Source organism: Phragmites australis, chromosome 19, assembly GCF_958298935.1.
Source record: "Phragmites australis chromosome 19, lpPhrAust1.1, whole genome shotgun sequence".
Classification (NCBI taxonomy): Eukaryota; Viridiplantae; Streptophyta; class Magnoliopsida; order Poales; family Poaceae; genus Phragmites; species Phragmites australis.
The window spans coordinates 1982414-2007954 of NC_084939.1; the positions used below are offsets into that span (position 1 = coordinate 1982414).

Below are 25541 nucleotides of genomic sequence, written 5' to 3' on the forward strand. Positions count from 1 at the left end.
CTAACTAAATGGTTGTAGAGATGTATCTTTTAGTCCCACCACCTGCTAGTAGAGGTGGAGGGAGACCAATTTATAAAGAATTGTCTCCTCTATTCATTTAGCATATGTGGATAAGAGGACTAAAATAACACACGTGCGCACTTGCTCGCCTCGCCGGATCGTGACTGGGGCACCTGCGTGAATGGTCTATCAAAATCGGGTATATATATATCTTTTTCCATAAATCAAAAGAATAAAATTGCAAAAGGATGTTGCACCTACATGAGCTACTGGATCCGATTTCGATGGACCATTCTAATTGGCCATATAGATCCTCACATCTTGAAAACGCCTAGGGGACCTTTTGGACTTGATGCATAGTACACTCTGTCCTCCTGCCCTTATGACATTAGAATATTTAGGTTATATTTGTTTTAACTAGAGAATGTCAATTGTGATTTTTACAATCTTTAGCTCAAACAAACATACCTCTTCTCCCCACAGATTGTTACAATCTGAGTTCCAGATTATAACAATCCAGCAATATACTCCCCATCAGCTTGCAGCATTGTCAATTCACAAAGACCAAAATGCCATCATACTTTCGTAGAAATTACTCACCTAACCCAAAATAGCTGTGGGCTTTACAGACTATTGATATCCAAAAGCAGTAATCCATCCATCTTAGAATCCAGGTTACCAAACAGTCATCAGCTTTTACAATTCAGATTATAATAATTCAGTTTTTCACAATCCACAATCTATAAGCTATTTTTCACCATCTGTAGCTGAAACAAATAGAATCTTAGATCAATCCCTTGATTAGCACCTCTTTACAGCCTCCGTCTCCAATTTATCGGCTAAGACTTGACCGCACAACTGAAAAAACTCTGCCAAACGAGCTACAAATCAAAACATATCAAACTACTCTCCATACCCTCTCTTTACTTTACTTTATTCATCAATTAGCTGTGCATGCCCTTTGGGATAGATAATATGTTCATATACTTCTTTGCCGAGTTTTGAATGCACCATAGCGACCTTCTAGAACTTGCGGCCCTGCAACTCTATTCAATCTGTTCGAGGATTTACCCTTTCGAATCAACTATATCAGGGACGGGTTGTTCGGTTAATTGTTTGTTAATTGGAATACCGACTTGAAAACCTTCTACATGGTGTAAAACAAATTGCCACTCTCAAAACAACTTTGTTCTTGTCTGATGTTTTAAAGACCATTTTTTTTGCGAATGTTGTAAAGAACAATTTAATATCAGTGGATAAGAAAGTAAAGAAAAGGGAGGCATTTGAACGGGAAGAAATTGTGCAAAGAACTCTTCCACTATGGTACTTTCAGTGAATAGCACATCAAGATTTGAGATTCATAACAATGGTAATGAAGATTCAGAACTCATCCTAATCTCTTGCAGGCAAATGAGGGTAGTGATATCTTGTTACTTTCATATCGATATTCAAATTTGAGATGTTCTCGAAGATGGTGCCTCAAAGTTGTCGATCTGCTCAGATTGTCATCATGATGGGAGTCCGTAAGTTGTAACGAATCAGACGTTGTAACTTGTTATAAGAGTTCCAATAGGTCTGGCTCCTGCTTTCCTTGACAAATTTATGCAGCCTTGATAGCTGGTATCACCATAAGTAAAGCTCGCTGCTTGAGTGATCCCGATGCCTCGTAGGCCTATCATAAAGCCATTGTAGTCAGGTGACCCTCTTCTCTGGAAAGTTTAACCATAGTAACAACAGATTCTGTGTGCACTCCATGAATCCCTTGGTTCACTACTTCTCCCTCAGCTCAGATCGCAGCTTGTCTTCTGCTTCCCCCATCTGCTATATATGGGCCAAACGAAACCACATCCTATACTAATATGCACTGCTTCACTTAGTGCAATTACTCACCGCATGTAGCCCAGTTCATTGTACTACTTCTTTCACCTACTTTACAACTGAAGATTTGAAGAGATAAAAGAAAAAAAATCAACTCATATGAGGCTAACTTCAAATGGATTTTGGATTGTGACTTGTCATAAAGAACTCCAGAGGAACAGGTTTCAACTACAATAAGATACCTATAAAATGAAATAGAGCTATGACTCAATGGAAACCTATAGATTGATATGTGCATGGTATAACGCAAAAAATGTGAGGAAGCCTCCTATCTCACAGTTTGGAGTCCTAACCTAATATATTTTGCATAAGTTAATTTCTGGTTTTTGGTATAATTTATTTCATATTAGGATAGGAGTTCTGATTTCAGGAAAGTCTTCACAATTTGATATATGGTTTCATCTCCGGATTTTTCACATAATAACAATTTGGTGCTCTTTGGAATACTAAGCCAAAATAATATATTTGAATTTATACATACAAGTATATATATTCAAATATATATTTTCTTTATTTTAAATTGGTTTAATTAAAAAATAAGTGAATTTTACTATAATCTAAATATTAAATTTTGGGATATTACAAGTTGATCAGTCATTCAAGCGATGGACATGGAAGAACATTATGAACTCGAACGGCGGTGAGACGACTCAGAAACTTTCCCCTTACTCTTCTTCCTCCCATATACTACCTCACCTCTATCTAGACCCTTCTACAAGCTTCTAGAAACTTGTACCCCTTTTATGTACTTGAATTTGTTGAATCAAACATCCGGATCCGTAACATTGATCTGCCAAGAAATAACTGATACAAATTGAACATATTCCCTGTGCCTTCCAAGCCTAGTTGCTTGCAAGCCTTTCTTGCAAGTGATCAATTTCTTGCTTGGTCTCTCGATGGCCACCAAGGAAACTGTTTATGTACACATGATCTATGTTGCCTTCTCCACGCAAGGCTAAGTGCAACAACATGTGAAGTCGATGAATCAGCTCCTCTTCTTTTCTATGCAACCTTGCCTCCAATTTATAGTCTCAAACTGGACCGTGTTCTTGTATTAGTCCATTTTTTTTAGGAATGATTATATGAAATAATTGGCCACATGGATCCTCTGACATCTTGAAAACGCCTAGGGAACCTTTTGGACTTGATGCATAGTACACTCTGTCCTCCTGCACTTAAGACGTTAGCTACAATATTTAGATCAATCACTTGATCAGCACCTCTGTGCAGCCTCTGTCTCCAATTTATCGACTAAGACCTGACCACACCACTGAAAAATTCTTCCAAACGAGCTACAAATCAAAACACATCAAACTACTCTCCATACCCTCTCTTTACTTTTCTTTATTCATCAATTAGCCGTGCATGTCCTTTGGGAGAGATAATATGTTCATATACTTCTTTGATATATGGTTTCATGCTTCTGATGTGAGAATTACTTAAACAAATAAACCTGTAAAAAATAGTATAAAACATATTGCAGTTCATGCTTCTGACGTGTTAACGCTGCATCAGACAAAATGTTTAGGGGGACAAAGGAGTCTCCTAAATGGAACTCAAGAACTCCAGAGGAACAGGTCGGGCACTCCATTTTGCATAACAACACAACTGATGTGTTAACTGCACAGAAATGTAACCGATCTTCTAGTTTTTCGTGCTCTTCAATGTTTTGCTGAAAATACACCCATGCAATCCCTTCAGTGCTATGTAGCAACACTCAAGCAAAGAACATCTAATTGTCTTCCATGCTTGGCTGCTCATATGTCATCAACTACAATAAGATACCTATAAAATGAAATAGAGCTATGACTCAATGGAAACCTGTAGATTGATATGAGCATGGTATAACCAAAAAAAATGTGAGGAAATATATTTTGCAGAAGTTATTTTCTGGTTTTTGGTATAATTATATTTGTTTCATATTAGGATAGGAGTTCTTTCTTCACAATTTGATATATGGTTTCATATCCCGATTTTCACATAATAAATGGTTATTCGATCCGACTTCAAGCAAGAATAAATGAGGTGCCAATTATCTGCTTGTCGCTACTAAGTAGTTTCAGATATCTCTGAAAACTGCAAACTTCCAGAGTGTCCTAAACATCAAATTATGCCATCGGTAATACAGAATCAATCAGTGGTGAATTTAAAACAAAAATGATCGGATGTTTCGAGCTAGTATGTTAAAGATCCGGATATCCTACTTATTAAGCTAGTAGTTGTCATATAAACTACTATATATATATATATATAATGAATCATTAAAAAACGAAAATATAACTAATGTCATATGAAACCTGTAAAGATAAGGTGGATCCTTCCTTAGAAACAATAAACTGTCAAGTAGTTGTTTGGTGTGACATGAAGCACGAACCAAGTTGCCAATTACAGTAACTAATTGTTGTTACACCGCTTGGCTGATGCTGTCCGCCGCTTCATTCTCGCGGCGGCGGCCAGTGGAACTATGAATCTATGGGCCACTGCCAACCCACTCTGTAAGTTGGGCCCACAAGGGTTAGGGGCCCACCTGTCATTGGATAGTGACAGCATCAAGGAGGTAGGCAAGGCAAGTGCGCAACCACTGCTTGGATTCTCACGAGCCGGGGCACCACCAACACCCACCCGTTCGTCCCCTCTTGGATTCTCACGAGCCGGGGCGGCGCCGCGCCTTCTTCCCTTCGAATCTTTTGGCACAGGTGAGCTTCTGATCCAAGCTTTTTCTCCGTCCTTCCCCTCAGAATCATGCTGCCCTTGCCTAGATTTGATCCGGCAGTGCCACGAGGGGAATTTTGCACTCCGTGAGCTGGGTTGCCGCGTAAGGTGTTCGACGGTTTGCCTCGCTGAGGAGGAGCCGCCACCCGGGAGCGCGTTCTTGCGCCCATTATGCTTTGCGCGGATTAAAAGTAGTGTCTTGGTGTTCTTGTGGACCGAGTTTCTCGCTTCAGGTCTATCTTTTTTTTATCTGAGGCAAACGGTAGAGAAGGCTTTACCTTATATTTTCATTGATGATTGCAAAGCGATCGAAACAAGTTAGAAGAGAAAAAGGCGAATCTTGACAAAGCAGTGCCGAATCCCCCGTTGTTGTTAACTCAGGTGTCGTCAGTTGTCACATTTCATTTGCCTTTTCTGGTTTGCAGGTGTATATGATACTGGTATGGCTGATCTGATCCACGTACGTGCCAGCCCGAGGCATTCGCTGTCTGTTCATCGTTCATCTTCAGTTCGACCACCACCGGCTTCACAAGTGACAGTTCGGTTTACCAACCCATTGTTTTGTTCTGCTAAACTTCACAAGGCTCGTCCTTTGGTGGCAGCAGCACTTGAGGTTTCCAAGGACTCCTCCTCAACGGGTCTGGCCAATCGCCAGCCTTCCAAAGGTTGGTACCGATACCACCTACTATGCAGCTATTTGATCAGTGTCCTCTGAGAGTCGCAAATCTGTAATTTTGAAGTAACATACTTATTGCGTGCCTGCATGTTTTCAGGGGTTATTGAAACCTGGCGCAATGCCGATGCAGTATGTTTCGATGTTGATAGTACGGTCTGCCTGGACGAGGGTATTGATGAGCTCGCTGATTTCTGCGGTGCTGGGCAAGCCGTTGCCGAGTGGACAGCAAAGTAATGCTGCATTGTGTGGAGTAATTCATCTGGGTTGTGTTAGTGCTTTATTTTTCATTTAATTTTGTCGGAAGAGCTAACCTTGGCTTAATGCTCTAAGGGCAATGACAGGAACTGTTCCGTTTGAGGAGGCATTGGCAGCCAGGCTGTCCTTGATCAAGCCATCTCTGTCCCAAGTTGAGGAGTGCTTAGAGAAGAGGCCGCCAAGGTAAGCTCACCTAAGTCTCATCTTCATGTTAATTTAGATGGTAGGCAGTATTTTAATGTAGTGTGTTGCCTTCCTATTTTGGATCTTATTAGATTCTGCATTTATGCTATTTACCTTTTGGAAATAGTGGGTATGTACTGTAGGTGTTTGTCCCTTTTCTGTTTACCCTCTTATACGTACCTATGAGCAGAACAGAAAGTGTTTTGGAACACTACTTGATTTTACCTAGTTTCTCTTTTTATGCCAAGAAGAAAAATGTGTAGGTATACTCATAATTTGTATAGTCAACCACGGCATAACGCTTTTGGCTAATTCACCTTATGTCTTATGTATTGATGCCCTATGATTTCTCTGACTACAGTATAAAACCAAGATAGAACTCATTCGACATTTTTTTTTCCTGCACTGCAACATAAGTAACTATTGCGCTAAAACTTACATACAAGCCTCGTTCATTTTCTTGGTCCACTCACAGGATTATCAAAAGTAGCGCTTTTTGACTTGCAGGATTTCTCCTGGAATGGCTGATTTGATTAAGAAGCTAAAAGCTAATAATACTGATGTGTTCCTTGTGTCAGGAGGCTTCCGACAAATGATCAAGGTAAGTACATCATTCCACTCTACAGCTGCACTGCTGGAGTGCTGGTAGTCCTGGAATATCATAGCATGGTTAATTTGGATTGCCTGTTAGAAAATATTTCAATTTTATGCCTGTTATATTCTGTTGTCGCACCAAAATTTACTTTAATGATATATATAGTTTGAAATCAACCAATATTATCTGTTGCAATAATAAACAAGAATATTTTTTTCTTTCTTTTTTTAGACAATCTATAAACTATACTTTTATTTTCAACTGAGAGTTAGTTGAATATTATTGTTACGGATTTTTCATGTATGTAATGGGCTATAATTGAATGGTTCTATAAAGCACTCATCAGTTTTCTGTTTGTTTCCAGCCTGTGGCATTTGAGCTTGGCATTCCTCCTGAAAACATCATTGCAAACCAACTACTCTTTGGAACTTCTGGAGAATATGCTGGATTTGACCCCACAGAGCCCACTTCAAGGAGTGGGGGTAAAGCACGAGCAGTGCAACAAATAAGACAGGTCTAGTGTAACTGTGTAACTTTTGGTATTGTGCTCTTCACTTCTTTCCGCATTAGTTAACTTTTTTTTTCTTTCTGCTCAGGACCACGGTTATAAGACTATCATTATGATTGGAGATGGCGCAACTGATCTTGAGGTATATTACTGGATAATGCCTTTGAAACTTCTCTTCTGGCAATAGATATAATAGTAAAATGGCTCTTTGGGAAAAGGGCAGCCATAACACTGAGTTAATTTTTTGTGATGATATGGTCAAAGATGTATCCTGGTTCATTTTATTGCTGAGACATGCCACTCGCTGACGCCTTTCTCACTGTTTGTATTATTTAATCTGATCACCTAATGTTGTTTCTCCTGATCGTGTGGTGAGATAGAAATAACAGGAGATTGAACCTCTGCCAAAAATAATTTACCATGATGCAACAATGAGTGGGTCAAAGAGTTACATGATAATGATAGTTTTGCTGAAGGCCTGTTGAAACAGCTTGGTTTCAGGCTATTAACACCTGACAGGTGACAGCTATTCTTTAGTCAATATTTCAGTGAAAGAAATAATTTTAGAATGGCGTCTATGAAGCTTAATGATATTGACATTATTGATATATCAGCATATAGCAATTTAACTTTAAACCCTGTACCGGAACTGTCTTCATGAAAACTGAAGAAAACATGCACAGCTACATTAATTTGCCCGCATCTTTGCAGGCTCGGCAACCTGGCGGAGCAGACTTGTTCTTCTGTTATGCGGGTGTCCAGATGAGAGAGGCAGTCGCAGCAAAAGCCGACTGGGCCGTTTTCAACTTTCAAGAGCTGATTGCCGAGTTGCCATAAGTTGATTCCTTACAGTTACAGCAATTCTGAATCTTGCATTGTTGACACTGTTTGGCAAAATAATTTCAGCCGCTATTCAAGCTGTATCTGGTTGCAAGTATTTGTTATTTTCATCACCCCTGTAGCGTACCTCTTTTTTTTTCGCCCCTTTTTTTGAGATGATCTTGAACCATATATTTAATGGTTATGTTTCGGTATTGTGAGTGAAGTATCGATCTTCTGAGCAATTGTTGAGTGTGAGAGTATTGAATCACATCTTATTTGTTAAGGGCTTAGTGCTGAGTCACAATTTTGTTTTGCAAGGATTGTGGACTTGTGTGGAATAGCGCATATCTTAGAACAAACGAACCATACTGTACCCGGTGCTATTGACAGCCTCCATTGATCTCTTGTTAACCTGATCTGTATACTACATGCCATTTCCACCAGGAAACAAATCGTGGACCCTCTTTGAAACCACTGGCAAAAATCATTCGATCCAATCTTAATCTCTTAGAATGATTCGTCTAATAGTGAATCAGAATGACCTTTGCATTAGATAATCAGAAATCATTAAACCATCGATTCCTCCATCTAACATAATACAACATACCTTTTGTTTTGATTTCTCTTCTTTGCAATATACTTTATTTTCGATACTAATGCAATACCTAACCTCTCCAACTCGAGAACCTTGTGATTGGTAGCTAGCAGTAGCAGATGCCACGTCTTTTTCTCCAACTTGTGGCCTGGCCTGCCTTTTGGTCTAGATGCTTTCTCCAACCACAAGCTATCAGCCACTGGTTGTGGCTTGCAGCCCCAACTTTGTACCAGCCGTATCAAAATTATATATTCTGCACTTCACTACAGTGATACTTGATATTAGAGATGCCGCAAAATTATATTGTTTGTAGCGTGCATTAGTGACTACCGAATCGAAGTCCACTATTCAATTCTATTCTAGTGTCAAACAGAGATAGAAACTAAGTATGAATAAGAGACGGCACCACCGTGCATGCTCTGAGTCGTTCTATTTCTAGTGTCTAGTATGTTTGACACTTACGAAATGGAACAATGTTAGGATCTAAATTTGTAGGAAGATTTTTGTATACTTTAAATTGAATCTGAAAATTTCTTGGAGCAATCTTTCTCTTTCCAAACAGGCCCTGCAAGCGCGAAATTTTGTTCGAAAGGTGTGGTTTTGGTACGTGACACCGGCCAGGTTCACCGTTCATGTTACGTGCACCAAACCGGAGTGGCGCCGAGCTACCGAAACCCCATCGTTTCCCCAATCATCACAACGCGCCGCCAACCGGTCGAAATGCCAAACCGCCGCGCGGCCCCACCGACGGCGCCCCTCAGCTCATTGGCGGATCCACTTTTGACTACAGCATGCACAGGACACCAGTTAAATTTTATCATATATAGGTATAGCAGTTCAAGTAACACCGGTTAAATATAATATTATCTCAAAATTAGAGTATTAGATATTTTATTATGATATAGTGATATGTACGTGACACCCGATCATTTTTTTCTAGGTTTGATATTACTTTTTCTTTTTACTTTTTTTAAAATAATATTATTTTATTAAAAAATTAAAAAATATAATTTAAAATTGAAAATATTGCAGATATAAGTACCAATCGGCACTCTAATTATCAACTTGCCACCTATAGATCCTGTTAGCTCTTAGTGTGCTGATATGCTCTCGCCCCACATCCACATACTCTGATTACCGATAGGTGGCTAGTCGGCAATCGAAGTGCCGGCAGTCATCTATATATGCAAATTTTCAATTTTAAATTATACTTTTACAATTTTTAATAAAATTATATTATTTAAAAAAGAGATTCTCAGCTTTCTCCTTCCCTTCCTCCGTGCGTGCACCGACGCGACGGCCGTCGGATCCTCACCGTCCGATGCGTGGAAAAGGCAGGACCGACGGCCGGGATGTAGCGACGCGTTGCAAACTCGCAACGGTCGCTTCTATTAATAGCAGCACCATGGTTCTTGCTTCTGCAGCTTGCTCTCCTCACCGACCTTTGCGGAGTAGAGAGTTGCAAGGAGAGGATGGGCCGTGGCCGCGGCGTGAGCTACGGTGGAGGGCAGAGCTCGCTGGACTACCTCTTCGGCGGCGGCGGCGGCGGCGGCGGGGGAGCTGGGGTGCCGCTCAAGCCGACGGCGGAGCAGAGGCCACAGCCGGCTGCGGCGGCCTCCGCCGATGACAGGCTCAAGGAGGTCCCGGCCGGCGTCCGGGGCAGCCAGACCAACAACTACTTCCGGGCGCAGGGGCAGAACTGCGGCAACTTCCTCACGGTCAGCGGCTCATCTTCACTCCCCCGCCATGCGTCTCAAGTTTCTGAACATCGGTTCAACTTTTTCTCTGTGCTGACATCGTCGATCACCACCGCCTGCGTGACAGGATCGCCCGTCGACCAAGGTGCACGCGGCTCCGGGCGGTGGCTCGTCGCTCAGCTACCTCTTCGGCGGCGGCGCCGGTGGCAAGTGATGGTCACCGCCGGTTCAGAGCTGAGCTCGCTCAACAGCAACGCGTATTCGCAATTGCACGCTTGATTAGTAGTTCATAACCTGCTTGTCCTACGGTTTCCAAGAACTGTTCATGTGTGTCTCTGTAATTTTACTGGTATCCCTGTGTGGTATGTCCGCAGCTACTTATCATATGAGTACCAAAAACTGACCTGTCCTGCCGTGCATGGATCAATAGCCAGCCTGCATGTTCGTCAGAAGTTCTGTCAAGGTCCTAGAGCAATGTTGCGGTTGTAAACACATTTCCATGCACTAGATAGGTATATCTATGACTGGTGACGACTCTGTAAACTGTGTAATGGTTCCTTCCAGGCTCCAACTTGTTAAGCTGTGTAATGACGCTGGCCTTCTGAAAAAAAAATGACACACTGCATCTATAAGCAAAATTCTGAACCCTACACCACCTTACAAATCCGAAGTCCAAACCCGTGCCTGTTGTGCCATCGGACCAGCAACATTGATTAATTCGTACGCCACTTTAACACGCCAGTACCGTACATAAGTTTAACACAAGTTATCCTCAATGTTTTGCCGGATATAACTCATGGTGAACTTGAAGGTCAGAATTCGCTTACAAACAAGACACAACTGCTTGACAATCAACCGATGAACCTACTACAAACAAGCATTGGAGAAACCGAGATACGAGACCAAAAAAGGGTCATCTGGAGATCATCAAACTACAATCACTCTTGGGTCTGTCGCCATGGATCACAATCAGCAACACCACAAAAAGTAACACCTCAGACATGCAATCCAATGGAACTACAATGTGATTGAGCATTCATTATCTGGAGCCAAACAGTTGTTGCAAACCAAGTGGTAACCCCAGGACCACGGGATTTCATATGATTATATGAACACAAGTCATTAATTTACAGCTTTCCCGTGAAACTATCACCGGATAATCAAGGCGCCTCCAAGAGTCTCAGCAACGTAAGGGAGCAGACAGACAAAGGGGAAAACTTTCCCCCTGCTGTCTATTTGAAAGAAACTAAAAAGAATGTTTATGTGCACCGTTCCAGCATTTTTTGAGAATAGCGGTGTGGCGAAGAGGAGCGCCCTACCGATTCAATATTTATAGGGTGTATGTACAGAGAATTTGCTGGACTAGACCACCTGTATTTTCAGATTACCATATGAGAGGTTGTTAATCCAAGATATAGAGTCCAGCCAGAGGTTTAAGTTGTCTCGTCAAACTCCATTTTCTGCATAGGATTGATGAGAAAGTGGTAGATCAATTAAGGGTCCGCACAAGAAAAACTTAGTGTGAAAAAGATGGTAAAATAGATTGTGATAGCCATCAGCTATACACATTTCATATATTGCAGGTTACTACTGATTAAAACCTGAGACAAAAAGGCCAGCTTACTAATATACGAAAATCAGACACAGCAACTCAGCAAGTATGTACTTCCCATGTTTCACCAATTGTAATCTTCTTTAGTTTTCACTAATTAAATAGTCAAAATGGAGTGGGCGGGCATATTTCAGCCAAGAAAAAACATTCCCCTTCATATCTGCATCAAATCTGTACTGCACACAGCGTAATCCTAAGGTTGTAACAATCTCAACAACAGGTTGGTGGTGACATATTTCAGGTTAATTATGTTAGGAATATAAAGTTCTTATCCTTTACGTATATGCTACTAGAGTCCTTATTCTGTACTCCCTCATGTACTCTATATATTGCCCTTAGGGGCTACTCCCATTAAATACAAGCTGCTATTCATAACAAATTATATGCAATTCTTATACCATAAACAAAAAAGTGATGCAATCAATCGTCTGACGTAATAACATGCACAGTGTCTATTATGCAACCGCTGGAATTGAAGACCACAAACAAGAAAGTGCTGCAATCAATCATCTGACGCAATTAACTCACGCATTCTTCAAGAGAAATGCCTGCTATATTTTTAAAACTAATAACATATGAAATAAGTAAGAATGCAAATACACAGTGATGACTTTAGTGCCTGCATTGCTCCAGAGTAAATTAAGGCTACTGACCTCCTAATAAAACAATGGGTAGAATCATTTTTTATGGTACCGGTAAGACATAAGGTTAAAGAGCTAAACCAAATTAATTACCTTGCCACAAACAGGGCATGCCTCACTTCGTTCCATCCACTCGTAAATACAGCCAAGGTGGAAATGGTGTGAGCACTGCATTACTATCCTGGGATTCTCGGAAGTATAATCTGCAATTTAGTTAGGCAATCATATAAAATAGTGAGAACACAAGTATAAAATGTTAAGTTAATAAAATACTAGCAATGCTAATATCCAGTTATTTCATAGTTGAGAGTATATTTCAGTTAACAGCCATGAATCTTGGGACCAAAACTTCATGAATGGTAGGGAAAATCTGAGAATCGCCCACCGTGTTTTGAGAAAGTAAAATTATAACATTTTGTACATACAAAAGACATCTTTCCAACACTGAGGAATGAAAATTAGAGAGTAATACCTTCAAGACATGTTGGGCATACATCTTCATCTTCAGCAGATGGGGAAAAGTAGTTTAAGTAATTTCCAGGTTCTTTTGGTGCCAGTTTCTCTCCATAAGCAGAGCTGCATCTTTTCATTTTTGTATCATAGTTTGTTTTACTTGACTTGTCTACTGTACTTGGTGTTTCCATTTCCTCATCATCATTTGCTCTAAGTGGTTCTGATTCCTCTGGGGAATGGCTTGAGGTCTCGCGCCTTAACGCAAACCAGTCACGAGCAGGAGGGGAAAATCGTGGATCATCATAGGGCAGCGGTCTCGGGGGCGAACGATAGGTATCAAAGGAACTTTCAGTTGAATTAACAGGAGTGGCTTCTATAGCCTGAGAAACTGAATGCACCACTCCGACTCGGAATAAAACAGTGTACTGAAAACAAAAAAAGAAGGAAGATCAAAATGTAATGGTTCCCTACCTGCATCAACTCAACTTACATAAGTTATTTATTCCTTGAAAGATTAAATCAGTTTAATTAAATGGAACGTGTATTTTTGTACAAAGAGACGCCCCATGCTTGCTGTCAGCGGGTTAAAACAGCATTCATTACGAAAGGACTAGTGGATTGTTTAAACTGAGCAATAGTACACACAGTAATTTTGAGTTCTAGTGAAGTACGATCATCAATCTTGGCCAAGTAACTGGAACAAAGAACACATTGTTACCATTGAGATCAGTATAGCCGATAGATGTTCTCAACTATCCGTTCCTCAAAATTAGTTTTCAACTGTTCCTGATAAATGATTATATTTCTTTTTCTCGAACACAAATGATTATATTTCATTGTTTTCTTTTCAATTATCTACCACGAGATACCATTAGGTTTAATAAAAATGGTTAATAAGGTTATCTGCTTGCATGATAAAATTCTGGCTAATCTTGTAAGGCTGAAAATGATAAGCCAGAAATATGAACTAATCATTCTCACATCAACATACCAGTCACCAAAACAGAGTTCAACATGTAAGAAATCAAACAACCAGGAATACAAAAGCATACCACGTTGATCAGCTGATGAGTGAAACATCTGAGGCACATGCAGTTTCTAAACGCCGAAGACGTGTGGTTCCCATGGTGATCAGAATAATCAACTTGCAGACATGAACATAAAGCTCCCATAATCCAAGGAAACCTCACAAAGAAGTTCCTTGAACCAGAACTATAGAATCACCGAGTCTGACCAGCTACCAAAACTCCAAGGCACGAAACTGATGTGCAATCCAACTCTTCCAATTTCTCGAATTCTTCACTGCTACGAGGGGTAGAAATGAAGCAAATGCTTGTCGATGCCTATCAATGGTAGCAGATAAGTCATTTCAGAGAAGTTGATGCATAAGTGCATCCACCGAAAGCTCAAATTGACAACAATGTTTCATCCTTTTGCTATATTTCTGATAAAATATCAGCCCATAATCTCTATTTAACTATACTTCCAATAAAAAATAAAACATACAACACAAGAAATCACATCCCATGTTCTCTATCCCACTATATTTCCAATGAAATTTACAATACAAACAAACAGCGCAAGAACACAATCCACCCCGTTCCATGCCAATACTGATGATGGCGCCACCCAAATCAACTGGCATCCCAAATTATCCAGCTTATTTCACCCACAGAGAAATCAACCAGATCATCCACTACCAGAGGAACAGGTAACAATCCCCAGCACAAACCGAGCAGAGAAGACAAAACCTCGCCTCGCTCAACCTGGAACGCCACCAAACCCACAAAAAAATGCAACCTTCACGCAACGAAATCCCCCCCCCCCCCTACCCGCCGGGAACGAGATCAAAATCCCACCTTTCCGATCACTACGCCTCGAGCCCTTCCGTTGCGCGCGATCCCAATCACCCCAGCCAGAATCAAGAACCGACGGGGGAAGGTAAGATCCGGGAGAGGATGAGGAAGCAAGGGCGACGAGGGATTCATTCACCTGCAAGAAAAAGGGCGGCGGGTTTTACTGAAACTTCTCGAGCCGCGCGGAACGATATCCCTCTGCGTTGACCGATCGGCTAAGGAAAGGAAAGATCCCAGAGTGTCCGGCCGGCCAGATTGGGGGATGGATTCGGCGCTGTTCCTTGCGATTCTTGCTGTCTCATCTTGTTTATAAGCAGGGCCGGAGCCAGACCAGAACAGGGGAGCCTTATCGGGTCGCTCCAGGAGAGGCCCGTGGACCCGCTAGGCACCGGCGCCGCACCGCAGCAGCCAGCAGTGGCGCCGACGCCAAGGAGAGAAGACGAAGCTGCGTCGCGTTGACTCCGCCGTCCTTCCTTCTCTGGGGAACAACAGGGGATGGTAAAAGTATTTGGTGGGGTTCGCGTGTTGACTGTTGAGTACCGGCTCCGCCATACGACGGTGAGCTATTAAAGATAAAAAATAAAGTACCTATTAAAGAATAGATGAAAAATAGTAAAAAAAAAAGAAATAGAGTAATTATTAAAGATAAAAAAATATTATAATCGTGTTAGATAATACTATAATAATATTATAAAAAAATAAACTTTTAAAGTGTCTATTAGAAATAATCTTTCCTTTATAATTTCCACTCACTCTAGTACATGCCCCACTATGTCCTCCTGTATGACCACGAGAAGTCAAGAACACACTTTCTAGGACCTTCTTCGCGACAAGTGACTAGAAATATGTTATTTTTTAACACTACATCAGCTGCCAACATTACTATAAAGTGAGTAAGGGCAACTTCAGTGTACTAATATTCATCAAAATTGCTAAAGATTGCCACATCACAAATATATTAAATTTGATTTTACTCTCCAATATGTAACATCTCTTTTCTCTCAAAGTGGATCACATCACATTGTATAAAAATTCCTCTAACAGCTCTCCCCTCTCTCATCCTGATTATTTGTTTAATGCTAGCACCGAGTGACCAAACAAACACCCTTCCCAGCATCACATGCTCCAATGTCCAATGTGAAGCACCTGAGGATCTTTCTCTCTCCCCTCCCAGTACCCTGAAGAAATCAACGTTAGAGCTGCAATAAAAGCATGCGATATGTCAATTACAGTACCATACAAGTATTGCAGGTGTCATGTGTCACTCAAGTTTGGTACAACGACCATACAACTGAACACAGGAACAAAGCCTAAACCGTACAATGAGCTTTGGTGCAAAAGCTTGTGTTCTGGAACTAAATTAGTCTTAGAGACGCAGCACATAATCACTTACTTCCAACGAACTAAAGTCATGAAGCAAATATAAACATCAGACATGGTTCTCCTACAGTTGTTCAACGATAACAAGAAATGAATTACAAGGTGAAGGTACATAGATACAAGCATTTTCATGGTTGTATCCTACGAAGATTGAACGGGTTAAAAGGCCGAATAAAAGAACGCAACAGCACATAGCACATTGGAAACGCATTGCTCTTCTGGAGAGTTATATACAGGAAGGAAGACACATCAATCTAAGTTACTATCTCCGGTGCTCTCTTGCGCCAGAGCGTAGAAATGCCTCTGACCGGTCCCAAGTCTCAACAGTTGGGAGTCTATGAAGACTATGGAGTCTCCAGAAGGCGGTACATCGTGATCTCTTGCTGCTTGAAGTACCTCCGGTCTTCCTCATCGACAAGGACCAGATTCAGGTAGTACTTGACGCTGAACTTGTTGTTTATGTTGCGGTAAGTCGGGGTCAGCTCATATGGAGTCAAGAATAGTCTCACTGGAATAGATTCTCCTGCACAATGATTTTCGATAACCTCAGCACCCGGTAAGTGGAGTATTTTACTTAGAAAATATGTTGTAGGCGTCTCAATGGACAGCAAACAATGTTTACAGGTTACCATTTAACAGTTATGAACTAAATCAAGTAACAGCAAGTTTGCCTGAAAATTATGTGTGACTTTAAAAAATTCAAGAGGAAAAAAAAAACTGAGAAATACCTCTAACTGGGGCACCATCCATCAGCTCAAACTTCGCCAATGTCTCAGTCTCAACATATGTGTTAGGACCAGATCCTGTAGATTCACGGCGACGAATCTCAAGCTCCATGTTCTTTATCTTTATTCTGACTAGAAGAAAATATATCTTCCCTACGATGACATCCTTGAGATGATACCTGAATTAGGTTTGATCCATAAGAGAGAATATCGGAATTCTGGACTTGCCAAACTGGGTGACCATAAGAACAGATTGTCAAAATACTATATAAAGCTTACTTGCATTTGCTGTACTCAAATTCAATATGCAAGCAATCTTCAATGCCAACTTCCATCTAAAAAGGCATGACCAGTTATACTCAGCATATTAGTAGGGTAGATCCAAGTGTTTAACTCTATTTAATAACAAAAGTTATGCAAACTGGTGCTATCACCAATTCAATAGACAGTCTACAAGGGTGTACTCTCCTCTTCTGTTTAGGCTATTATCAATGTTAATATATATTTTTTGAACTTGGCTAAATGGAAGTTCAAATTATTCTGAACAAGATTTAAAGCATGCAACACCATCAGTGTAGGAATCTGTGAAATGAATCACGGTCAAGCACTAATTGATATATTTAACACCATCACTGGGCCCAAAAAGCACCCCGATTTATCAACACAGGTCAAATTGTAAAGCTTCAGAATAAGTTAAGCCATACAGTTATGAGGACACACACCTTGATGCTGTTGTTGATAGTGGGAACCGGAGAATAGTTCCTTACCTGGAAAAAGAGACATTAGAAATAACTAAATAGTGCAAAGAAACACTACCGATATCCCTAGGAACCATTCAAGAAAATTTCAAAAAGGGTTAATAAAAAAAAAAGATATATGTCATGTGACATTTAATCTACCAAAGATCAACTCAAATTAGGAACCAAAAGGTTCCAAGTTGGAGATACCAAAGTTATGGCGCTGACCGACTCAAACAAAAGATCAATGAGACAAAGTTCACACTTACACATAAATCCCGGGATTCCACAATATTGCCAACATAATGTCTGCCAATTGTCACTTTCAGGATGTACCTGCAAAATGAAGTTCAGTCTTCAGAGACCATGTTAATAAAGTTGCTGATGCTGCATATCATGCAAGCTAGTTTTAATATGAACTGTGCAAATCATACTGCAAGCATTTGAACCTGTCCTTACCTCAATCTGACATTTGTCCCGTTATATGACTCATACGGCATTTCAACAGTAGAAAACTCAAATGGGTAAGTCTTTCTTTCATAGATTTCACCAGGAACATCTAACTCACGCACTGCATGGACAAAACAGGCACTTCATGGGATGAGATAGACATACAGAGAAACAGTAAGCAAGCTTCAAAACAAAAGGTGCTAAGTTATATATGTAGTCATTTTTAGTAAAGGAGTCACATGAATAAAACAGTACCAATGCAGCAATCAAGTTTCCATAAGTTACAGTTTTATGGTTAGTCAACGATATATACCAATGGTTTAGTAAGATTTACGAGTGCTAGGAAAACAAAAGAAAGACGGAAAATACAACAAGAATTTCAGGCAGATACATGGATATCTGATGAAAATGTTACTGGCCTATTCTGCAATTGCATATTAAAAATCATTTTAAGAGAGAACCTACCTAATGAAGTGAAGTCGTAGAAGTTGCCTCTGTCGAAATATAGCTCTGTAGTAGAAATGATCGCAGACAATAATGTTAGGACCTATCAGGATCTGAATCAAAGAGCAGTGATATATTTTAGCATTGGACAAAGATAAACAATACAATGAGCAGTTCTCAGGAACAATCTTTTGTTTTCTTGCTTCCTATTTTTTCAGCTTCTATAGCAACACAGTCCTATACTTTATAATGGTACTGAAACTTCAAGATAACTCTGCCCGCACCAAATTGGTTTTTATACAAACAGGTAGCACATTCAACAAGCTGAATCGATAGCCATACTAATACAGCGTCCTATATTGCTACGGCAGTCACTGGGGCACCTATGTTCCGAATCAACCAGAGGAGCAAGGAAGAAATTGTGAAACTAGCAAAAAAATTACCTATCTGACCCAGCAGCTCGATCTTAACACCCGTGTGCTCGAGCCTTTTACCAGGAACCGGCGCGATGGACACCTGAACACCAATTCCATAACGACTTAATCCCACACTCGACCTCACATGCTAGAACAAGCACACAGCAAGAAACACAGCCACTGGCACTACCTCTCCGGCTATGGTCTCCAGGCTCTGGAAGGCTGGCACCATGGCCGTCTTCCCGTTGTCCTTCTTTATCAGCACCTGAAAGAATTACAACATCGCGTAATCGATCAATCAACCCAGAAGCCACTCCGACAATTCTATGCACCATCAAGATTCAAGAAAGCGGAGGGACGGTACCTGCTTCCGGCTCCTCTCATCGGAGAAGGTGACGAAGATGTCGCACGGCGGCTTGAAGGCGCCGATGATGTAATTCTGGCCCAGGGAGAGTGGAAATCAGAGCGGGATCTAATCACCTCTGCTCATCCTAGGGTGTTAAAGATGCAATCTTGGCGGGGAACGAATCAAGTAGCAAGCAGTCAAGATCACATGCGTGTGCGTTCATTACCATATCTGCTTCTGAGTTAGGAGATAGATGCAAGGGACGATCCTGGAGGAGGCGGCCTAGGAGGGTCGCCGGCGCCGGAGTAGGACGCGATCGCCGTCGTCTTGATGCCTGGGGCGCAGTCAAGGGGAGGAATCCGATGGCCTGCTGCTGTGCTGATGGCTTCCACTGTGCCTCCTTGCGTGGGACTCGTGAACCGGCGATCCGTTTTGGGCCGTTGATCTGGTGGAGGTCGACAAACCTGCGCCGTTGGTTTGTGACACTCCAGACTCGATATCCGTCTCCCATGGCTTGAGGCCCATTTTGAATGAGCGAGAGATGGGCCTCGTCGGCCCGGAAGTGCGGCCCGTGTAAGCCTAATTTTAACAAAATTTTCTTTTTATTAATTTAACAAAATCATAACTTTCACCGTGCGATTTTTATATGCCGCCCAACGAATTTTGTTATTTTTTAAAATGACATTGTTACATTAATGAAAAGAAAATATTTTAAAAAAATTCAGAGGTGCCAAGGGCAATTGATGGAAGCTCTTCCCAACGCCCCTAAGCCTTGGGCAGACACAAATCGAGTCACGCACCCCCTCTAAGCCGGCTCACGTTTCAATCAATTCCCTTTGCAGTTCTTATTCTCTTTCTCTTCAGCACTTCAACAGTTTCTCTTTACGGTTTCTGTCACGAAAGGATTCTCACCTCTATTTTCTTCACTCTATGATTTTTTCTCCTTTCTCTTCACGAATCCTCTCGAAAGGAAACTGTTGGAGATGAGTGAAAATAAAAAGAATAAAAATAAAGAAGAGAATTAGAAAAAAACGAAATAAAAAAAATGATTAAAGATGATCTTATAGCCTTTTCGCCTTCCTCTCGTCTCCAACAGAAGCAGAAAGAGAGGGAGGCTCCTCCATCCTCCAGCTCTAGGAGGCAGGAAAGTTCAATTAAGGTTTAGGTGCACGCACACATATTACGCAACCTGCTGCCCGCTGGCTGCTGCCATGCATCACTTTGTAATTCAGATCCGCTGTTGTTTCTTGAACTAGTAAGTGAATATCACGTGACCAAATAGGCAAACCCCTCTGCCTACTGTGTTCAGTTATTTCGATTTGGAAATTTTGGGTCGAGCTGTAAGAAAAATCAGCTAAACATTTCTTCTTCGTACTCACCGTTGTGCGGGCGCGCTAATGAGCGTTAATATACACTAGTATATATTGTAGACAATTCGAATGGTATTTGAAGTTTTGAACATATGTTTGACTCCAACGACCTTGGCAAGAGAGCAGTCAGGACCTGAAGCTGTGGCAGGAAGCTGCTCCAATAATTAAGAGCTCCAGCTTTTTGTTGGAAGCTACAAGCTGAGCCCCAACCTCCAATTTATGTGATTAAGTTAAGATTGTAATCTGTAAGCAACTTTCCACTGTGTTTTTTTACGCCAAAGTGAGAATCAGTAATCAGCAGGAAGAAATTAAGCTCAAAGCGAAATAGATGCCAATTCCGGCATTCTAGCGCAGTTTCACTTTTCATAGTTAGTACAGAATTGTAATTTTGATTGCTCAGACTATAGCAGTTAGGCTATGTTGATTCTCTTGGCATTGTTCATAAAATAGGTTTAATATCGCACGCTATGGTGTTTTTAGCTTTTACTTAGCTAGAGGAGGCCTAGGTGCCATTTATTTTTGCATCTAGCATTCTAGTGTGCATATGATGGTAGCTTGGTTTATGACAGGTAGTTTTCAAACAATAAAGCAAATGATAGATGGGCTTTTGAATCTACCAGAGCTATATACCGTTGGTTGTTATCACCAAAAGAAAATTTCTCTTCAGTGAGACACATAAGAAATAATTTTTGATAAGTAAATGGTACAACTATCTTCCCTAACCACCCAAGTCTAAAATTCTAGACTTGGTTCTCATAAAAAATATACTTGATGGTACCATGCATAATATCTCTATTTACTTCCAGAGGTAGGTTGGGAGCATTGCTCTTGCTTGCACCACACAGCACAACCTTTTCCATGGCACCATAAAACCCTAACAATAACGGCAGTAGCAACACAAGTAACAAGTTAAATCTATGTGAGTTTTGTTTGGCACCGTATATTTTACAGGCATTATGGGTTCGCTCCGAGCGATTGCATATACATGCCATAGGCCTGGGAAGCATAGGGAGTTATGGATTCTCATACGCTGCGCGTGCACTTGCCTCCGCATGATAAAGCATAGGAAGCTGTCGAATAATCGTAATGCTATGTTTGAAGCACTTGCCTCCGCACTGTGCCTCGCATAACGGCATTGAGGCAGTTTATTGAATGACAGATCTAAGGAGGGCTGGGGCTTGAGCCCCCACCCCCAAACGTTTTCGAGAGTCATAAGTTTTTTTTATAATTTTTTATATGAAAAAGGAAGAAAAAGATAAAAAGATGAGAGGAGGAAGGAGAGAAAAAAAAAGAGGGGAAAAGAGAAGAAGAGATTGAGCACCTAAATTTTTGTCTTGATCCGTCATCAACTACACCAATAGTTGATGATAAAAGACCGACGATTTGCAAGGGATGAAATATTTTTGGACGAATCCATGTCTCAGATGTACACTATTTTTTTAAACTGTTCAGTGATTATTCAGTCAGTGCATGGGGGTCGTTGGGCTCTGCTGCAGCTGCCTTCTACTGTGCCTGCTTGTCTGGGACTTGTGAACAGGCGATGAGGGATGCGTTATGGACCTCGACAAAGCTGCGCCATTGGTACCACTCCGGAATCGATGGAGGTAATACGTCGAACTATTAGTGGCCTGATTCCGACCTGTATGATTAAGTGTTCTAGTATGGTGGGATTATTCGCACCTTATAGTAAAACTAGTTTATAAACCTTCTAAAAGCCAAACGTATCACTAATAGATACAAACTATAAGAAAGATGATATACGTACGCGAGGTTACACTATATAGTAGAATCAGCTTATAAGTCTTCTTGTTTCAAATATATCACCTATGAATTAACCCTTTTATACAAATCGATGACAAAAATGTAAAAAAGATGATATGTTACGTGGAGCATCCATCTCAACTGTAGCAAAAGATGAGCTTCAAACTGCAGGGCTGAATAGAGAATGTCATGGGCATGAGGTCCAATTTAGATAGCCAGCAATGGGACTCGTTCGGCCTGAAAGAGCAGCCATGCAAGCAAAAGTAAAACTTGATGGCACAATGCATAGTATCTGTATTTACAGACTAGTCGTCCAGAGGTAGGTAGAGAACACCGCTCTACTTGTACCACGTCTGGTGCTAGCAATCACGGAATACATGGGAAATAATGCGGTTGGTAGATAGCATTGCTCTTGCTCGCACCATGCAGCGAAGTCGTGTCCGTGGCACAATAAAACCCGCCACCACCACACCATCAGCTATGCGACTTTGTTTAGCACCATGCGTTTAACTTGCATTGGAGTATAATATTGGCTCAGTCCGAGCGAGAGCAAAGAAAATACAAGCCATAGGCTTGGGAGGCATATGGAATTCTGGCGGGTTGTACATGCTGTTTGGTGCTTCAACGTTTGCAACTGCCGCTGCAAGGCATGTGAGTGCAATTATCACTTGGTATCAGACAGACAGTGGATCTCGGACTCATGGTTTCAGTAGCGGTCTCATCTTCATGTCCGCCATCATCCCTATAGGTGACGCCACCGAAGCCACCAGTGGCATTGTCTACTGCAAGCAGCGTGGGCAATATACTCTGGACAACTTGGTGTTCTCACATGACGGGATGTAACCATATGGTCGCCACCCTATAGCTCGAGGAGGAGCTGCACAAAAAGAGAGGTGTAATGTCATGACGGCTAGCCGACCGCTCGTATAGGCCCAAGGAGCACCACTGTCACATCCCAAATTCATAAACCTGTCATTAAGTATAATCATGCATCATGAGCATCATGTTTAATTGTTAATTATTGAGGAGTGATTGTTATTTCTAATGGGTGTATAAACAAATTTCTTTAAGTTATGAAAATACCCGATGTTAGATTTTTCTTTAGTTTAACCTCCGCTTATGCGTTGTGGATGAATCCAATTAATAAGGTTCATCTCATTTTGTATCGCATCGCAAAAATTTCTAGAATTTTTTTTGGAGCTCCAGAGCACTAGATTACATCCGTTTGGGTTAATAAAAGAGCGAATGAAAATTAAAGAGAGAAAGAAAAAGAAGTGCAGCTAAAATGGATTTCATTCACTTCCAAATGGGGCCCACCTCCCCCTTTCTCCACTCTCTCACTCTCACTCTCTCCCTCTCCCACGCCCAAACAGCAAGCAGGAGCAGCTCTCCTCTCTTCCTCAAGCTCTCTTATTTTCCACCAAAAAATTCCACCTCAAGCATTTGGATTTGAGTATACATGTATTACCATTACATTCCCCACCTCCCTAGTTCTCTATCCATCCAAGAGTTTCTCACTTGCAAGGAGTTTTGAAGGTTTGCAAATCAAATTTGTCACCCCTTGTTTCTGAAATTTTCAGCAGACCTTCTTCATATTCTCAAGCCTTTCCTTCGATTCTTCGCCAAATCGACGGTCACCAACATCAACAAAGGACCTTGGCTAAGTCTCTAGGATGTCCATGGCAGCAATGCACATTTTAGCTCGGTTTTGGATGGATTTGTGAGCTGCAACTCGAGATTTGGCAAAGCAACGTCTGTTCTTGAGGCTATGGAGCTAATGGAGATATTTGAATGAGTTTGAGCTAATGATTCGAGTTTGTAGAGTGAGTAAATTAGGTTTAGAACCCATGTGTTAGTACCAATGCATGTGTATGTGGGTTAGGATTCAACATGCAAATTGAAACGACCTAAGTTGTTTGTAAAACTTTGTATTCTAGAAGGTATCGGAAGTTCCGATTTTCATATCGAAAGTTCCGGTTTTAACTCGAGTTAACCCAACCCAAAAGCCTCGTCTGAGCCGGAGTTTCTGACCCGATCGGAAGTTCCGACCTTGGGACCAGAACTTCCGATTAAATAGAGTTGCAACCCGAGAGTCCATTTTTTGAGAGTGCCGGATGTTCCATCCAAACACCGGAAGTTCCGACCTTGGGATCGGAACTTTTGATTGAATAGAGTTGCAACCCAAGAGCCCATTTTTTTTTAGAGTGTCGGATGTTTCGGCCAAACACCGGAAGTTCCGACCTTGAGACCGAAACTTCCGATTGAATAGAATTGCAACCCGAGAGCCTATTTTTTTTTTAGAGTGCCAGATGTTCCGGCCAATACCGAAAGTTCCGACCTTAGTACTGAAACTTTCGATTAAACAATTTTCTAACCGAGCGTCCATAATTTCAAAGGTTCGGAAGGTCCAACTTCCAGGCCGGAAGTTCCAATGTTACCCAAATTGTAAAACTTCTTTATTCGTTTGTGTGTCATTGTATTCTTAATTTTTTGTAGTGCATCCTCATTCATTGTGCATCTTGTAGCATATATTTTAACATCTTATTCATGCTCATCACATTGCACACGTTCTTCTTTAGTGAACGAAGGACTGGAGGGTGACGTGGGCGTGATCGAGGGCGATTCAAAAGTTGTCTCCCTTGCTTGTGATCGAGCTGAGCATCAAGGCAAGCATCTAAACATTTTCATTACTTTGGATCATCTATTGTGTCAATTGATAAGTTATGCTTTATATATGTTGTATGTAAATGAGTCAAGTGTCAGGTCGATATGGGTATATCCTATTTGTTGCATTGCCCTTTTCTTTATACTGATTATCGCTTGATCCTTGGTAAACCTGGGTGGTTCATTTCAAGTAATGATCTAACTTAAAATGAATGTGTTATTCTTAGCATGGCTTAGGTCGTCGGCAGAAGTCGAACGGTGGTTCAACTATCGTTCGTGAGCTTAGTGCTTACTATATTTCATAAAGATAATAATGATGGAGGATGATAGGAAGTATGAGATCGTGAGGATGAGGTGAGGTTCGGACGGGCAATAGGGATGGCTCGAGAAGGGAGTCTCGGAGGCTATAGGCCCGCTTGAACCGATTAAGCATCGTCTGCTGTTGCAGTTGGCTCTAGGACTTGTTTGTACTTACCACGTATCAGTATATGAGATGGATGGCATGCTAGTCTCGAGTGTTGTCAGCATAATAGGCTTGGAAGGGGTACCTAGTTTGCTTCAGGAGTAGTTCTAGATGACCCCCGCATGCCGAGACACATGTCCAAACGGTTGGAGCTTATTTGGGAAAGGTTGACATGAGTACCCCTTATGTGGACCTGTGTGGTCACGCGAGCCGAATGACCCTCAAGTCATGTAGGTAAAAAGGTACTCCACTGCAGGGTATATAAAACAATTTGAATTACCGTGCTCTCGGTTATAAGCACG

At 41.2% G+C, this 25541-nt stretch overlaps 4 protein-coding genes across 5 annotated transcripts; 2 read left to right on the plus strand and 2 right to left on the minus strand.

Moving 5' to 3' along the window:
- Positions 1-4303: 4303 nt before the first annotated feature.
- Positions 4304-7871, plus strand: LOC133900706 (phosphoserine phosphatase, chloroplastic-like). The gene is made up of 8 exons (XM_062341923.1): positions 4304-4574; positions 5016-5255; positions 5364-5496; positions 5597-5704; positions 6212-6305; positions 6664-6813; positions 6896-6949; positions 7519-7871. The coding sequence occupies exons 1-8, from the start codon at positions 4343-4345 to the stop codon at positions 7642-7644; spliced, it is 1137 nt and encodes a 378-aa protein (XP_062197907.1). The 5' UTR covers positions 4304-4342; the 3' UTR covers positions 7645-7871.
- A 1761-nt stretch (positions 7872-9632) lies between these two features.
- On the plus strand, positions 9633-10342 carry LOC133900056 (protein SPIRAL1-like 3). The gene is made up of 2 exons (XM_062341143.1): positions 9633-9942; positions 10049-10342. The coding sequence occupies exons 1-2, from the start codon at positions 9697-9699 to the stop codon at positions 10133-10135; spliced, it is 333 nt and encodes a 110-aa protein (XP_062197127.1). The 5' UTR covers positions 9633-9696; the 3' UTR covers positions 10136-10342.
- A 654-nt stretch (positions 10343-10996) lies between these two features.
- LOC133900054 (E3 ubiquitin-protein ligase At3g02290-like) lies at positions 10997-15025 on the minus strand. Of its 2 annotated transcripts, none has more exons than XM_062341139.1 (5): positions 14620-15025; positions 13680-13970; positions 12647-13052; positions 12268-12377; positions 10997-11381 (listed from the first exon to the last, which is right to left on the minus strand). In XM_062341139.1, exons 2-5 carry the CDS (start codon positions 13797-13799, stop codon positions 11355-11357), a joined length of 663 nt encoding a protein of 220 aa, XP_062197123.1. In that variant the 5' UTR covers positions 13800-13970; positions 14620-15025; the 3' UTR covers positions 10997-11354. The 2 variants fall into 2 exon arrangements, with proteins under 2 accessions (XP_062197123.1, XP_062197124.1); XM_062341140.1 differs by having other exon boundaries at positions 14487-14626.
- An 824-nt stretch (positions 15026-15849) lies between these two features.
- On the minus strand, positions 15850-19442 carry LOC133900055 (vacuolar protein sorting-associated protein 26A-like). The gene is made up of 12 exons (XM_062341141.1): positions 19349-19442; positions 19208-19315; positions 19000-19074; positions 18826-18900; positions 18663-18735; positions 18241-18285; positions 17785-17896; positions 17595-17661; positions 17311-17355; positions 16868-16923; positions 16592-16767; positions 15850-16386 (listed from the first exon to the last, which is right to left on the minus strand). The coding sequence occupies exons 2-12, from the start codon at positions 19208-19210 to the stop codon at positions 16208-16210; spliced, it is 906 nt and encodes a 301-aa protein (XP_062197125.1). The 5' UTR covers positions 19211-19315; positions 19349-19442; the 3' UTR covers positions 15850-16207.
- Positions 19443-25541: the final 6099 nt, after the last annotated feature.